Source organism: Notothenia rossii, assembly GCF_949606895.1.
Source record: "Notothenia rossii genome assembly, chromosome: 7".
Lineage (NCBI taxonomy): Eukaryota > Metazoa > Chordata > Actinopteri > Perciformes > Nototheniidae > Notothenia > Notothenia rossii.
Window position 1 is genome coordinate 15,034,499 of NC_136905.1, and position 14,759 is coordinate 15,049,257.

Consider the following 14,759-nt stretch of genomic DNA (forward strand, 5'->3'; position numbering starts at 1 on the left):
CACTAAACTTACTTTATTATTTCTCCTCCTCCAGTCAGCGGTGTCTCGCTCCCAGTGTGTGAAAGCAGGGACAGAAGAGAAGCTGGTGCTCCACCTCCTTCACTCCTTTGCTATGGGAGACTCCTCCTTCATCACAATCTTCCTCTCCACCTATCGATCCTTTTCCTGCACAGGCAGAGTGCTGGACATCCTCACTGACAGGTAGGGGACAAAAATGTCATCTCAACGCCATGTTGTTTTGCTCTGGTAAAATAATATAGGTTTCTGGGAGTTTTTTAAATGACAAGGAAAAATAACTTTCCGGATTGCGCGTCAGCGATCACTCGGTTCTACGCATGCGCAATGGCCAATCTGAATTTTACGTTACGTTGTTAGCCAGCAGTTTAACACCATGTTTCTTTGTATTCCTTTAAAGAGGAATTCATTGTATTGTTATGGTTATAACGGTCTTAAAGGGAAATGTCCTCAACCAACCTCTCGTAAAACGAACTAAAATGTTGTTGACATTGTCTTATTTTTATGGGAAAACCAGAGGTGCATAGCAGGTTAGAGGCTACAAGTGCACACGCCACCAACCTGACAGTAGTGTTGAACGAAACCGAGCACGCAGTCGGCCCGATCGATAAGCGCACGGACGGTAGGCGTGGTCATAGATTTTGGGTTCAACCCTTTTTTTCCATGCCCAGCAGGAGTTCAGTTAAAGCATTTTGGTTGTGAATTGACTCTGTTTACTTTTCTCTTGCTAAACAGGGAACATTACAAAATTACAGTCTTCAGCCATGCTAGCAACTCTCTGATTTGAGACAGTGTTAACACGCTAAAAAAGGGTAGCCTAATGACAATGCTAACAATTTTATCAGGTATATTGTTTTAATATACCATCTTAGCTAAGTGTAATTTAGCTTGTAAATTGGCACCAAACATGTCTTAAATATTTGTTGCTTGTTCACAAGACTAGTCGATATCCATGCTAGCTGCTCTGTGAGGCTCTATGATTAAAGCTACCATGCTAACCTGCTCGTTGTGACAATGCAAACAAAGTTTTAACATGTTCAAATGCTAAGATTTGCTAATGACCATTATTGAAAATGCTTTCTCAGTGTAAATGGCCACTTTATTGTGGCGCTAGAAGATAAATCAGTCCAATATATATTCTGGAAACCATGCAAGTCTGCACAAGATATTGTTTCAATCCATGTTGTAGAAGTTGAGATATTTCACTAAATACATGAAAACTCTGACACGCTAATTATGAGAAAATCATCAAAGTCCTTTTTGATGCATCATATGAGCACTGGGCTTGCCTGTTCTAAGTTTCATGTCAGTTCATGAAGTAGTTTACAGGGCTGCCAACACTCACGCATTGAGCGTGAGAGTCACGCAATTAACCCATATCTCACACACTCACGCCACACATGCCTTTCCTCACGCTAAGTTTTCGTCCAAAATAAATGTAGCCTATATAAATATAAAAATAAAGTGAAGGAACAGCAAACCGAGCGGTCTACGAAATGAGACGGTCTTCTGGCTTAGTAAAGTTGGAACGATATTGGGAGATTCTGATTTCACTGATCAATAACTCATGAACAAAACGTTGTTCAGACACAAATGACGTCTCCTAAGTATCGTCGTGAGGTTGACAACGAACTGCAATCACATTTTGATAAAAAAAAGCCAATACGCGCCGTCCTCCGAGCTGGACACATTAGGCTTGTTTGAGACGCGTTGCGGCTCGCCTCGAAGTAGACGAGAATAGCCGATCGCAGCCGGGGGAGGTCTCAAAAAGCTCGCCTGAAGTCGGACAGCTCCGAGTCGGCTTCTTTTCTTCTTCTTCTTCGCCTTCTTCTTCTTCTTCTCTCGGTTTTTTGGCGGATTGCAAACAACTTTAAGGTGCATACCGCCACCTCCGGAGTCGGCTTGACTCGGTTTGCATTTATAAAGAATGCACACGTGTTTAATCGTTAATGTCAGATATGTACTAAGTAAATACATTTGTTCCTGCTCAAGATTAGATTCAACTTTATTGTTATTGCACAGATTACAGGTAGCCTACTGAGACAACGAAATGCAGTTTAACTTCTAACCAGGAGTGCAACAAGCAGTAAAGTGAAAAGTAATGTACACAATCTACAGAATAAAATATAGAATGAATTGAATGATGAATAAACAGTGAGGGGTATGAATATACACAGCAGCCTGTGAGCAGTATGAACAGTGTGTATGAATATGCTAAGATATATAAAGTATGAAAACGGTAAGCAGTGCAAGTATAGTATAACATATATAGATATTCATTTCATGATGATAAATATTGTGGAACAATTATGAAAAATGTTAATGGAGGGGGCGACGTAAAACTGACACAAAACAACAACAAACTTTTGCCGAGCCAATTGGAGAGTTTCATCACCAGCACGTGGTAAAAACCACCAATGAGCGCTCAGCTCGAGATACCAGCGAGTCGTTTCCCATCAAGCATTTCGCTTCCGCAGCCCGTGGAGAGGAACTGCGACGCCTCGCCGCGCCTCGCTCTCAAGGCTGCGGGCGTCTTTGTCCCGCGAGATTTCAACGTCTCATGTAGGCGAGCCTCCAGAGCAAGTCGGTTATGGCTAGAAAGGATCCGTCTTGTGTAAATATGACGTCACGTTCTCGTTGTAACTCTCGTTGGAGCGGCTCGGAAACACATCTACAGCAGTAACATGACGCAACATACACATTAATGCAGCTGTAATATTAATAGAGAAACATCAGACATAATAGTAAAACACTGAAAGGGAACATTGTATTGCACCAGGAACTATCTTGGGACTTTTACTGCGACAACGTTGACTTGCCTGTGAATAAAAAATAAACCATAGTGTTGGTGATCTACAGTGTTGTCATTCTTCTTTGAACAGCAAGACCGCTAACACCCTACTTAAACAATCACACTCCCTGTCATTGACATAATTAATAGATGGTTTAGCTTCTCAACATAATTTGCTGTGGCTCACTGATGTTAACGATCGTAACTGAAAGGCTGCCTGCCAAACGTAAACATTCAGCCACGTGACTTGCAAACTATCGCGAGAGTTTTACACTAAACGGATGCTTTCTAGCCATAACCGAGCAAGTCGGACAAAATGACTAACCATCAAGCAACGCACTAGCAAGACGTTGATCGAAATTGCGCAGGTCTGCGCAGGTCTCTCTTGTCTCAAACAAGCCTATTACATTGGTCTCTACCCGCAGCCGGAGAAGAAACGAGTGCTCAGGGACCGTCTGCTAGGTGCAACTCCGAAAAAAGAGAATACAATAATATTCAATCACTAATATACAGCTTATTACTACCAAACTCACTACACACATCAATAGTCTCCTGTGTGTCATACTACATCAAGGAGTCTGGAAGAATATGCTTTTGAATAATTTTGGGGAATATTTATAATGTAAAATCTTCAATAAATATGGCATCATCTTCAATAACTTTACTATTGTACAGTATATTTCTACCAAACTCACTATTTGCATTGTTGTTGTTAGCATCTGGTTAGCTTAACGGATATTAAAAGCTGTTTCTAAAACAAGGAAAGGGAGAGCTCTGTCCTGTCAGACTGAGAGATAACTACATTTCAGTGAGGTAAGGGACTCTCTGTTTAGATAGTTAACTTCTAAATAGTCTTATCTCAGTGGGTCTCAAACGTTTTGGTCACCATTTATGAGAATAAATGAAAAACAGTTATAAAACACTATATGACAGTAAAACAAGAATACAGTTTAAAGGGTGAGTGATTTGTAAAATATCCATAAAGAAAAAGAAAATCTGTTTACCATAAATTCATTTGGCTCTCCAAGTGCACCAGGTTGATGCATTTAACTTCAATATTTAAAAAAAAATCTTCCCGGGGGAGCATGCCTCCGGACCCCCCTAGAGGAGGTGAGGACCCCCCACTTATAAAATAGCACTTTACCTCTGCTTACACCTATATGCCATTTTATATGCTGTGAGCTGATTATCGAGCCTTCATTGTAAGAGTTGCGGGTACACTGTGTATGTGCGTATTCCACTGTAGCGCCCGGTACATTAATGGGAAACCCTAGTTTGTGCATGTTCAATACATTTGTGACACTGTACACATGAACGTTTCTTTTTTCGGTTCACCAAAAAAAAAATCTCAATCCAAGCTGAACTCAAATGTTGGCAGCCCTGGGATTAAAGATATTTCTATTTTTTGGTGTATTGATTGAGTGGTCGACCAACCAACAGACATTGCCGTCTTTGTAGTCACACTGCTTAATAGCACAGATAAATGGTTACATTGGACTGCCAACTGGGTGATCAATCCACTGTACATCTAATTTCCAATTTGCACAAAATAAACAGATGTTAGTTTAGCTTTGCTATTTGTCAAGCTCCAATTTAAACAGCAGTAGCTAGATTCATTGTTTAATTTAATTTAGAGACACTTCCACAGTTGAGGAAGCACCATGTGCCAGTTTAAAAAACTGCAAGATAATTCAGCAAAACGCTTGTGAAGGCTTGTTCTGTTATAAAGTCTATGTTAAATAATGGAGGCCCTTTGCTGTTTGGAAAGTTTTTCTGAAGACGCAACACACAGGAGAGATTTGACTCCTGGCAGTGTTACCTGTAAACATCATGATAATGCCTTGGAGAAAAAGCAACTAAGCCATAAATAAATGTATCACAAAGCATTATTTATGACATAGCAGATGCGCAAATTTGAAGTTGAATAATTGTTATGTTTCCTCATTTTCTCTTTCTGCTTCACTAACAGATTGGAGAACCCACCTGGGGAAACTGAGAGGAGTCACATAAGACAATCCTTCAACAGGTGAGCTTATGAAGGCTACCCAAAATATTTTAGCAACGTTTACTGTGATATGCTGTATGTTGACGCCCCTTTGTAGCGTCACGCAGCTTTCCCCTGCTACTGCTGAGAGAGATTTCTCAGCTAAACGCTGCAGTGATTAAATGCCATGTTATGCTAATGCTCCTAACCACTCCAAGCTTTATTTCTGAAACAGTATGGAGCTTAAACCTTTCTCTCTTGCAGGGTTTACCACAAGGACATTACGTAAAATATTCTCTCCAGTAGCCTACAGCGTTAGCTCCATGGTTAGCTCTGAGTGTTAGCATGCTTGCTAATGTAAACACACAGCATATTACTCCACACGCCGCGCATTGTTTCTGATACTACTCAACATGTTGACATGTTTAGCGCTAGAAAAGGGGGGGAGGTTGTGGCTCAGTGGCAGTGGCGGCGCCAGGGTATGGCTGGGGTAGGCTACAGCCATACCAAGAAATGGCTTAGCCCCACCATGAAAAATGATGTTAAAGTAAGCAAAATAAAGTCCGTAAAATCGCGCGGAGTAAATTGCACAGACGGCAGTTAGTAAGATTGATTTCAGTAGCCACTTGTCTGGAAATACCGAAGACTAGAAACGGTTTTGAAAACTTTTGTCACGTAGTGATCGTCTTCTCAATATAACATCTTTGATAAGGTCTTCTGGCCAATCAGAATCACGATAACGGCGTGGTGTGTTGTTGCAGGAAGTCCCGACGGAGAATACTTTTGCGCAGATATCTCTCTAGGGCTCTGCTTTTGCGGTAGTACATCTCTATATACATCGATACAACATTAAGTGTTGATAGAAATCAACACGTAATGAAATAAGACCCCACGGTTTGATGATTGATAGGTGTGTGTAATTCACACAGCCTATTCCCTCTTCAGTGAGGAGCAGCAGGTTCAGGTTTCAGAACAAAGTAACAAAAAACAAAAATGGCATTCATTTTTTTAGATATGTCGTGTAGTAATAGATTTATTTATTTTTCTTCTCAAGAGAGTACCAGAATGTGTATTTTATGTTAGTATTTCAAAAAATCTCCTGGGGGAGGATCCCCCCAGACCCCCCTGCAGGGGTTGGGTTTTCAGCATGTCAACTCTTTCACTTGTGGGGAAATTGCAGGATTGGCTCCAGGTCGCCCTTTTTAATTACTACAAGAAAAATGTGCCTTTTTATTTCATACAGTTCAATTTGGATTGAGACAGGAAAATAATCTAAACCTCACGCGTGGCATTTCACTGTCAAGGGGGGCGATATAGCGTGTATGTAATTACATTGCAAATACTGACTTAAGCCCCACCACTGTATGGGTAAGCCCTACCATAGATTACCCAACAAAAATACTCTGGCGCCGCCACTGCTCAGTGGATAGTGTGCTGGACTTCGAATCTGGGGGTAGCAAGTTCGAGTCCCACTGCAGTCAGCATGTCGTTGTGTCCCTGGGCAAGACACTTCACCCAAATTGCTCCTGTGGGGATTGCCCACAGTACTGAATGTATGTAAGTCGCTTTGGATTCAAGCGTCTAACAAATGACATGTAATGTAACAGTGCTTATTATTTAGACTATTACTGGTCAAACATCACCTTCACTTTGGACTATGTGACTGTTGCCAGCATCCATAGTATATAAAGAACAGCGATCTACTTATTTATGAGCGACTAAAAGGCCCTAGGCCTACTACAGCCGTATCCTATTGATTGATAGATTATATGTATTATATATACAACAACTTTACTCTAAGCCTCCTGCAGACATCCTGCTGAATACACAGACACACAGCTGCGACTGTATACGGAGACGATAGGTTTGGACGTGTCATGTGTGCCGGAGAATATAGGCAGGGACGTGTCACGTGTGCCGGAGACGATAGGTTGGGGCCTATGGTTGGGTCGTGTTACGTCAGTCGGATGTTGCCAATGACGTTCTAGGAGCGAAAATTCTCGATCTGCTTGTTAGCACCCCCCTTTTTTTTTTTTTAGATGTGGGTACGGAAGAAAAGAGAGAGGGTTTTGTTTTCTGACACTTTGTGAGTTCCCTGACACACCGGGGACACATATTTATGTATAAAATACATCAAAATGTGCATTTTTGCATAATAGGTCCCCTTTAAATATAAGTGTGGAGCTACCGAGGCCAAATATACATCTTCTAAAAACTAAAGAAGTTACTCCTTATTGTTTCATTATCTTTTTTTAATTACACATTTTTTTAATTACACATTTAAATAAAACAAGTGAACATCAGCAGAAGACACCAACACTAAAGCTAGCTATCTTTTTCTTACAACATATCCACTAAATTATAGACTTATCTCTAAGCTGCTTTTCTACTTTAAACCCCTTGAGAATGTGATTTATTGGCAACCTCAATATCAATATATTCAATCAATTCCAATCTGCAACAGCTTGTTTTTCTGCTTCTGGCAATCAGAATTTAAAACAGATTATTTTTCTTCAAGGATACTCTCGGATTGATTTTAAAATGTTTCTTTCCTTTGCTGATGATCTGATTTATCGACGCAGTGTTCTAAGGAACCTTTTTGTTTTCAGAACTCTGAACTGTCTGGAGGTCAAGGCTTAAAAACAAAAGACGATCATGTTTCTGATGTTGACCTATACATTTTAGAATTGCATTCCCTAAATCCCTCAAAATCATTTCTTCATTCCTCCAGAGCGGTGGTTACGGTGTTCAGCATTTGGCTCTCTGAGTATCCTGAAGACTTTAAGAGTTTGGGGGAGCCGTCTCACCTGCTGCGCCTCGCTCCCCTTTTCCCCCAGGACTCCTCGTCTGCAGCCGAACTCCGTGATCGCCTCCTCAGGATCGCAGAGGATCTCAGCGAGAAAGCCCTGCTCCCTGACTCCCATAGAGGTCCGTAAATAAACTGGGACTTACATGACACCGGTTAAAACTAGAGGAGGTTTTCATGTAGAAATGTGCTTGTCTGCTCAGCGTAAATCCCAGGCTGCAAAAGACAACAAATTACAACATGGGCTGGTTGTGGCTTTCTTTCTTAAAGAAAAGAGACAAAATTGCTTAACAAAATCCAACATTTTGCTTAAGTTTTCTGGACACTAATCTGCTTTGAAAGCCAAAGGTGGCCATGCGTGCAATAATTGCTGTATTCTTTGTTTATTGCTAATTAGAAATGGTAAGCCTGCTAACATAGCCAAATGCCGAACATGGTTAGCATTATACATGCTAAACATCAGCATGTTAGCATTATTATTTTGTTCAAAGCACTGCTCAGCCTTAGTACAGGTCCAAATACACTAACCAGGGTTCTTACGGTCATTAAAAACCTGGAAAAGTCATGGAAATTCAAAATGCTAATTCCAGGCCCTGGAAAAGTTATATTTTTCCCAAAGTTTTGGAAAAGTCATGGAAATGTAACTAAAGCTGCATCAAATATAATTTATATTTTATCTAATCGCCGAAATAGTAACACTATAATGATAATAAATGATCGTATATCGTAGAGCAATGAAACGTAAAAAGGCATTTAACTGTCGAGGTATTTTGCTGGTGAGAGATGTTAATTGCTTTAGCGTGTAGAAGCTAGTAAGCCAACTATTGGATTTGTTTTAGATAGGCACAACATGTTTCATATGCAGACCTTATTTTCCTGTTCCATGTTAAAATAAACCACTTTCAGTGGTGCCGCTGAGAAAGAGTAATTTTTTTGGTCATTGAAAATTAGGTAAAGGTCATGAAAAAGTCATTGAAAATCATTGTTGAAAAAGTGTATGAACCCTGATTAACTCTTAATCTTGTTTTCTCATCCTGCAATCTCGAGGTCATGAGTGAAGTAGCTCATTATCTCTCAATAACAAACACATTTTCTCATTTAAATGTCATATTTATCCTCTGGTGTTCCTGAGAGAACTAAGCTGCTATCAGTCAAAAGTCACCATTAGCCACACTGGACACAGTGATGGATGAGAGCAACAGAAACTCTTAGAAAGTCTGTTTCTTGCTACTAAAGGAAAAAACAGACACCTGGGTCCCACAAACAGGTTTCTGTTATGCTCTGAATCGACTCCATTTTATTGAACAGCTTCATTCTTTGCAGATCAGAGCAGTTTCACCAGCCTTCCTGACGCCTCCAAGTTTGAACCCACCTGCATCCTTGGATTTCCTGCAGCGCTGATCGCTGAGCAGCTCACCAAAATAGAGACTGTGAGTCCTCTTATAACATGTTCCTGATGGATCAAAAATATTGACCAATGATATCAAAAAAATGATGTTATTGACTTATATTTTATATGGGAATTATCTAGTACATTTAGTTGAACCCTATATTGCCCGCTGGGTTCGCTTACATATTCATTTACATAAGGATCTCACCAACATGATGCCCAAATATACTTCAGGGTTTTCATCCTCATTATAAGACTTAGGTACATTTTCTCTTTGCTTGATATATCATTTGAATGAATATGTGTAGTTTCGTACAGTCTGATTTCTTCCATCATAACTTGCTCTTTTGCTATATCTTTGAACTTTTGATCATCTGATATGGATACATTTAAATTGTTCCTCCTGTATTTCCTCTCCATCTGTTGTCAAATACTTGCCGATCTTGCTTTTAACACCAGCAACTGCAGTTGTTTAGAAAACACAGAATTAAAGTAGAGGAACATGAACCGCCTTGGCCGCAAACACAAACAAGAAATTGTGCCACCCACATAAACCCAAACTCTGTCAGCAGGAAATCTAAGCAGAAAGACCTCACAGTATGGGTAACATGGATTGATGTGATTTTTGGTAAACAGGCTGGTATTTATTGATCTATGCTGTCTCTTAACAGGAGCTGTTTGTCCGTCTTGTCCCGTACCACTGCCTCGGCTCCCTGTGGTCTCAGAGGGACAAGAAGGGCAGGGAAGGCGTTTGTTGGTCTGTCCGGGCCACCATACGACAGTTCAACAAGCTGGCCAATGCGGTTTTAGCATCCTGCCTTTGGCCCACAAATCTGCGCAGCCAACAGAGAGCCCGGCTGCTGGAGAAATGGATCAGCGTGGCAGAGGTCAGTGTGAAAAAAAGAGAAGGTCACAGATTAGAAAATGCAGGATTTTATGCCATTTGTACAGGCTAGAATTAAAAAAAGAAATGTTGCTGGTCTTTAAATGAAATTGTTAGCAGTATGTCAGTCGGGGTTGCAAGTCTTTCAAAATCCTCAATTGTGCATTTTTACTTCACTAAACCCCCTTTAATCCCCAAAACATAATCCTGTTTTCAGCTCCGACTATGCACACACTATTACAAGTTCACAGTCAGCTTGGTTACTTCTCTGACTGTATTTTCACTTTAATATCTGCGAGCAAAACACATTATTAAGAACACATGTATGGTCGTCTTCTGGACAGAACGCCAGCAAACAACAAACTATTTGACCGCAGCTTGTGGTACTTCTTTGCTGAGGACAAAAAGAAAGATTCTAAAAAATCAGCAACTTTGTTAGACTAGAAGTAGACTTGCAGTTTCTAGTACACCTTGGAAATCAGGAAATAAACCAGGAAATAAAATAGCAAAATATCCTCAGCATGACCAATTGTTAGTTCATACGAGAAAAAGAGTCCAAACAATGTGATGTATGACCTTTAGGCAAAAAGTAAAGCTTTAAAATCTGCATACAAATTGCAGTATAGTAGAAGATTAATGTGGATTAGCTGGGTTCGGTCACAGCTTTGTGGATATTGTGTACAACAATCAGTTTATTTAAAAATATTAAAGAGATTTATTCCTCTCCACGCATTTTTGCCTTTGAATAAAACACTACTTCTCTCCAGTATTCCTGTAGGAAACTGCATTTGTCATCACATACACACACTCGCACACACTCCAACATCCTCTTTGGCAAAGCGAGGTATCACTGGTTTGCTGCCAAAGTGCCGTCCTAAGCACACCGCAGGGTTCTTTTGGGACAAAACCTCTTTAGCACTATGCATTATTCAGCTCCTGAGGCTGACACAGTAACTCAATACCAGCCAGAGCCACACCACAGGTGTTCTCAGTTACAGTGAGTGTGTGTAAGTGTGGGCATGCAAATGAGTGTGTTCATCTGTGTGTGCTTTCAACAGGAGTGCCGAGCCAGGAAGAACTTCTCCTCGCTGTATGCCATCGTGTCCGCCCTGCAGAGTAATCCCATCCACCGGCTGAGGAAGACATGGCAGGAAACTGACAGGTGTGCAGCTGAACAACACAACGTTTTGTTGTTAAGGACATCACTGATTTAATGATTCATTATATAGATTATTATTCATCTGTATCATATTAGATACAGAAACTAAAATCTATAGATCACATGTTCAGGTGCACACACTTATTTGCAACATGTTCTCAATATATTAGAAGACAAAGACAGCATGAGACATCAAGATAAAAACTAAACAAAAAATACATATTATATAATATTATTTTTTAACTTGATATAGTGTAGAGCAAATTGATCTATAAAAAACTGATCTATTTGTCTATTGATTAAAATACAAACCAACCTTTTTACAACAACAATCCCAATATAATCTTCTTTCATTTGAGCCTTGCTATTTCTACAGATTTATATGAAAGAAAAATCATTTTGTTTTTTTCGATTGACGAATGTATTTTTCACTATGTTCTGACAAATACAGGACAATTATAAATGAATCAAGAAAAGAATCCTCAGATTAATCAAAAGTTAAAACTGTTGTTGGTTTTCAGACCTGCTATTGTGTGGTGCTTGAAAATATTCAAAAGTAGCTTATAGTAAATCGTTAAAGCTGACCCTCGTCTTTCTGTGATGTACTCTACGTGATGTAGTTATTTTTGGATGCCAAGAAGGTGTTATGTCTTTGATCATGTGTTAAAAATACATTTAAAAAAAAGCTACCTTACATATAAAGTATATATATTAACTGTGAATGTGTTGTTTATTTAGGACCTGGAAGGCAGTTTCTTCAGCTTAAAACAGCAATGCAGGATGTGTCCCTACAGACATTGAATTTGTTCTACACCAAGTCAGCCTTGTAAATAACTCTGAAGTGAACCATATAAAGACGAAGTGGTATAAAATTGTCGGAGATATTGCCTCTTCAGCAGTGTTGTCTCCTCAACATAAACCAAATGTACTTTCAGTCATGGCATCGTCCCAGAATCAGTTTCTGTTTTCAAGAATTACATTTTGACAATGCAGACTATTTAAACTCAGTTTCTGCTAAATGTCTTTATTGCATTTATAAATTTGACATATGAATAATAACGGAAATCCTATTAAATTCAATGTTTTGCTCATTTGACAGGGAGCCAGTGAGGAGGTACGAAGAGCTGTCAGAAATCTTCTCAGAAAAGGACAACTACTCACAAAGCAGAGAACTCCTCAAGGAGGTAAGTGTCTGCCACGCCAAAAACAGAGTCACAATGGAAAAGTTATATACTGTAATTTGATATTTTATTTATGGCATGCAGCGGCTCGTTTCTAGCCGAGTCAGGACGCTTTAAAGCGAAAGGTTTGATGATGTCTTTTCAATTGACTGCTTGTGTGTTGGTTGAAACGTACTGGTTGCTTAAAGCTGAAGAAGCAGTTTGGGTATCAGATTTCGACAACTGTTTTCTGATGTCTTGGTTTTGTTTGAGGCCTGTTGTCACTAGGATCTGTGTTGCTCTTGGCAGCTGCCTTCAAAAATACTTTCCCCCCTTACTAGAAACACTTGAAGTTTAAACCTGTGTGTACGATGTTTAGTCCTACATCATTAATGTATTATACAGAAAGAAGGACACTCTTTACTGTACGCAGATCTTTACTTTGGACTGTATTATTCAGCTATCAGTCGTAATACAACATAATCACAGTGTACAACCTGATTTTAGAAAATGACTGTTTATTGTGTGAGCTAATCTGCGTGGAAAACAGAAAAAAGAAAGCTGTGTAATGCTGTACTTAGAGTTGTGAGCTAAATAATAATGTAAACAATGATAGAACTAACTCACCATTGTTAAGAAGGTATAATGTTTAGTAAGTTAACTATTTTACTTTAGTGTGTAAGCTCGGTTTGCTTACAAATGTTAATGGAAATGTCATTCGTTTTGCGGTATGTGATCATAAACCATTATATTGGACAAATGTGGCTTTATAATGGTGCTAGAGTAAAAGTCAGGCGGTCACCAACATCAACAGGATAATTCCTCTTGGAACCATGAATATCTGTACAAAATGTCATCTGAACCCATCGAGCAACAGTCAAGATACAGTATGTCAAGTGGTGAACATACAACGCACTTCTGACATGCTTTGCCTAGAGTCTAACGGTTAGCATGGCTAAAAGCAACACACATGCTTACTACAAGCACACAATGCTCTGAAAAACCATGTGACTCCTCTGCACTTACATCTCACATCCTGCTGACACACATCCCATAATCTAAGCAGCAGTATGAGACATTTATTAATGTGTCTGTCAAGAGCCACTACTGGACCACATTTGTTAAATCGGCACAATCTGAAGCCAAGCATTCTCCTCGGCTGAAAAACAACACTCAGAAGAGATATACGACTGCTTTAAAAGACCAGGAACCAAACCAGTCTAATCTGGTTGAGTAGAACTGCCCTTATTCTGTCAACACTTCCATTTCAATGCAAGACACCCATCTGAAGATGTATATTATATTTAGTTTGCACTGTGTCAGAGAGTTGGGCAAGTTGACAGGATTAGTTGTGTTTTGATCTGCTGTGATGGTGCAATACGGGCATCAATGCTTTCGCATTAGTTGTGATTTTACCCATCATACCCCCAAAGGAATTCATCCAAACATATGCTTTCATTTTGAAAGCTTTGATGCCAGAGAACACCATCGCCGTCTGTTGCCCTTTTGATTTTCCTCAGCACAGCGACTTGCTTCCCTTTTATCTCTCAGCTTGTCTAAAAATGACTTCCACAAGCAGACAGAGTGAGATGAGTGATTCAGACTAATGAAAGACTTACTAAACGTTTAGGGAAAGAAATAATACACAACACTGTTATTGAAGAATTTTATGAAATAATATAACTATAAAGCATTATTAAGATTGATCCCTGCAGCGGGACTAGATTGTGGTATTTTTATTGTAATGGTTTATTTATTTCTTATCGCATATATTCTTTGACTTTGTGGCGAGGCTGTTCTCTCAACAATTGATTCCATGGTCAAGATTGAACTTGAAATCTTTCCTTGTTTTTGTGTTTCAGGAGGGCACATCCAAGTTCGCCAACATTGACAACAAGATCAACAACAAACATGTCAATCGGGTAGGTAGAGTGGAGAGAAAGACTTGTGTGAAATGATGGAGGTTTCGCTTTTAAGGAGACAGTGTTGTTTGTGGAAGGTCACATGGTTGACCATTAAGAAATGAACTCTCTAACAATCTGCTAAAAGCCAAAGACTGTTGATGCGAAGGCCAGCAGCACCCAGGTGTATATGGCTGAAATGTTTCTAATAAGTGTCTTTAAACACTTTGCTCAGTTTAACATTTGTAAATCATTCTCAGTGTCGTGTCAGATCACCAAGACATATCAGAAATAAGAAATGACCTCAACCTTTGTCGTTGAGGTAAAGCATCAGATCTTAAAGCCCATTAAAAAAGAAACTTTCTTCCCTAACTTTACAGCCCACGCCTAGTGTGCATACTAATTGCTTTAGCCTGAAGGGTTATACACCACCACAGGCCTTTATGGGAGACCTTGGGACATTTATGAATGATGTAAGACCCCTGCAAAAGTGTCATTAGTATTGTGAAAGTTAGGGGACAAAATGTGATACAATATCTTTTGAAAAGTGTTCTGTGTTTAAAATTGCAAGGAGATGTAGTTGAAGTCATGGATATTCAATATAGGTTTGGTACGTCACACGCATGAAAGACATTATTGTTAAAAACACGAATCGTTTTTAAAATCACAG

At 39.5% G+C, this 14,759-nt stretch overlaps 2 protein-coding genes across 3 annotated transcripts in view; one reads left to right on the plus strand and one right to left on the minus strand.

The window, feature by feature from the left end:
• The window catches only part of phf1 (PHD finger protein 1), a 30,034-nt gene extending 29,883 nt beyond the window's left edge, over nt 1-151 (minus strand). The window contains exon 1 of the mRNA XM_079693929.1: nt 13-151. The gene's annotated coding sequence lies outside the window, so the exon portion shown is untranslated. The remainder of the gene's footprint in view (nt 1-12) is intronic.
• Nucleotides 1-14,759, plus strand: part of rgl2 (ral guanine nucleotide dissociation stimulator-like 2) — a 31,154-nt gene that overhangs the window by 11,891 nt on the left and 4,504 nt on the right. For both annotated transcript variants that reach the window (XM_079693918.1, XM_079693919.1), the window contains 8 exons: nt 35-201; nt 4,776-4,832; nt 7,522-7,718; nt 8,920-9,026; nt 9,658-9,873; nt 10,928-11,031; nt 12,128-12,212; nt 14,051-14,110. In XM_079693918.1, coding sequence (XP_079550044.1) covers nt 35-201; nt 4,776-4,832; nt 7,522-7,718; nt 8,920-9,026; nt 9,658-9,873; nt 10,928-11,031; nt 12,128-12,212; nt 14,051-14,110 — 993 coding nt within the window. The remainder of the gene's footprint in view (nt 1-34; nt 202-4,775; nt 4,833-7,521; nt 7,719-8,919; nt 9,027-9,657; nt 9,874-10,927; nt 11,032-12,127; nt 12,213-14,050; nt 14,111-14,759) is intronic.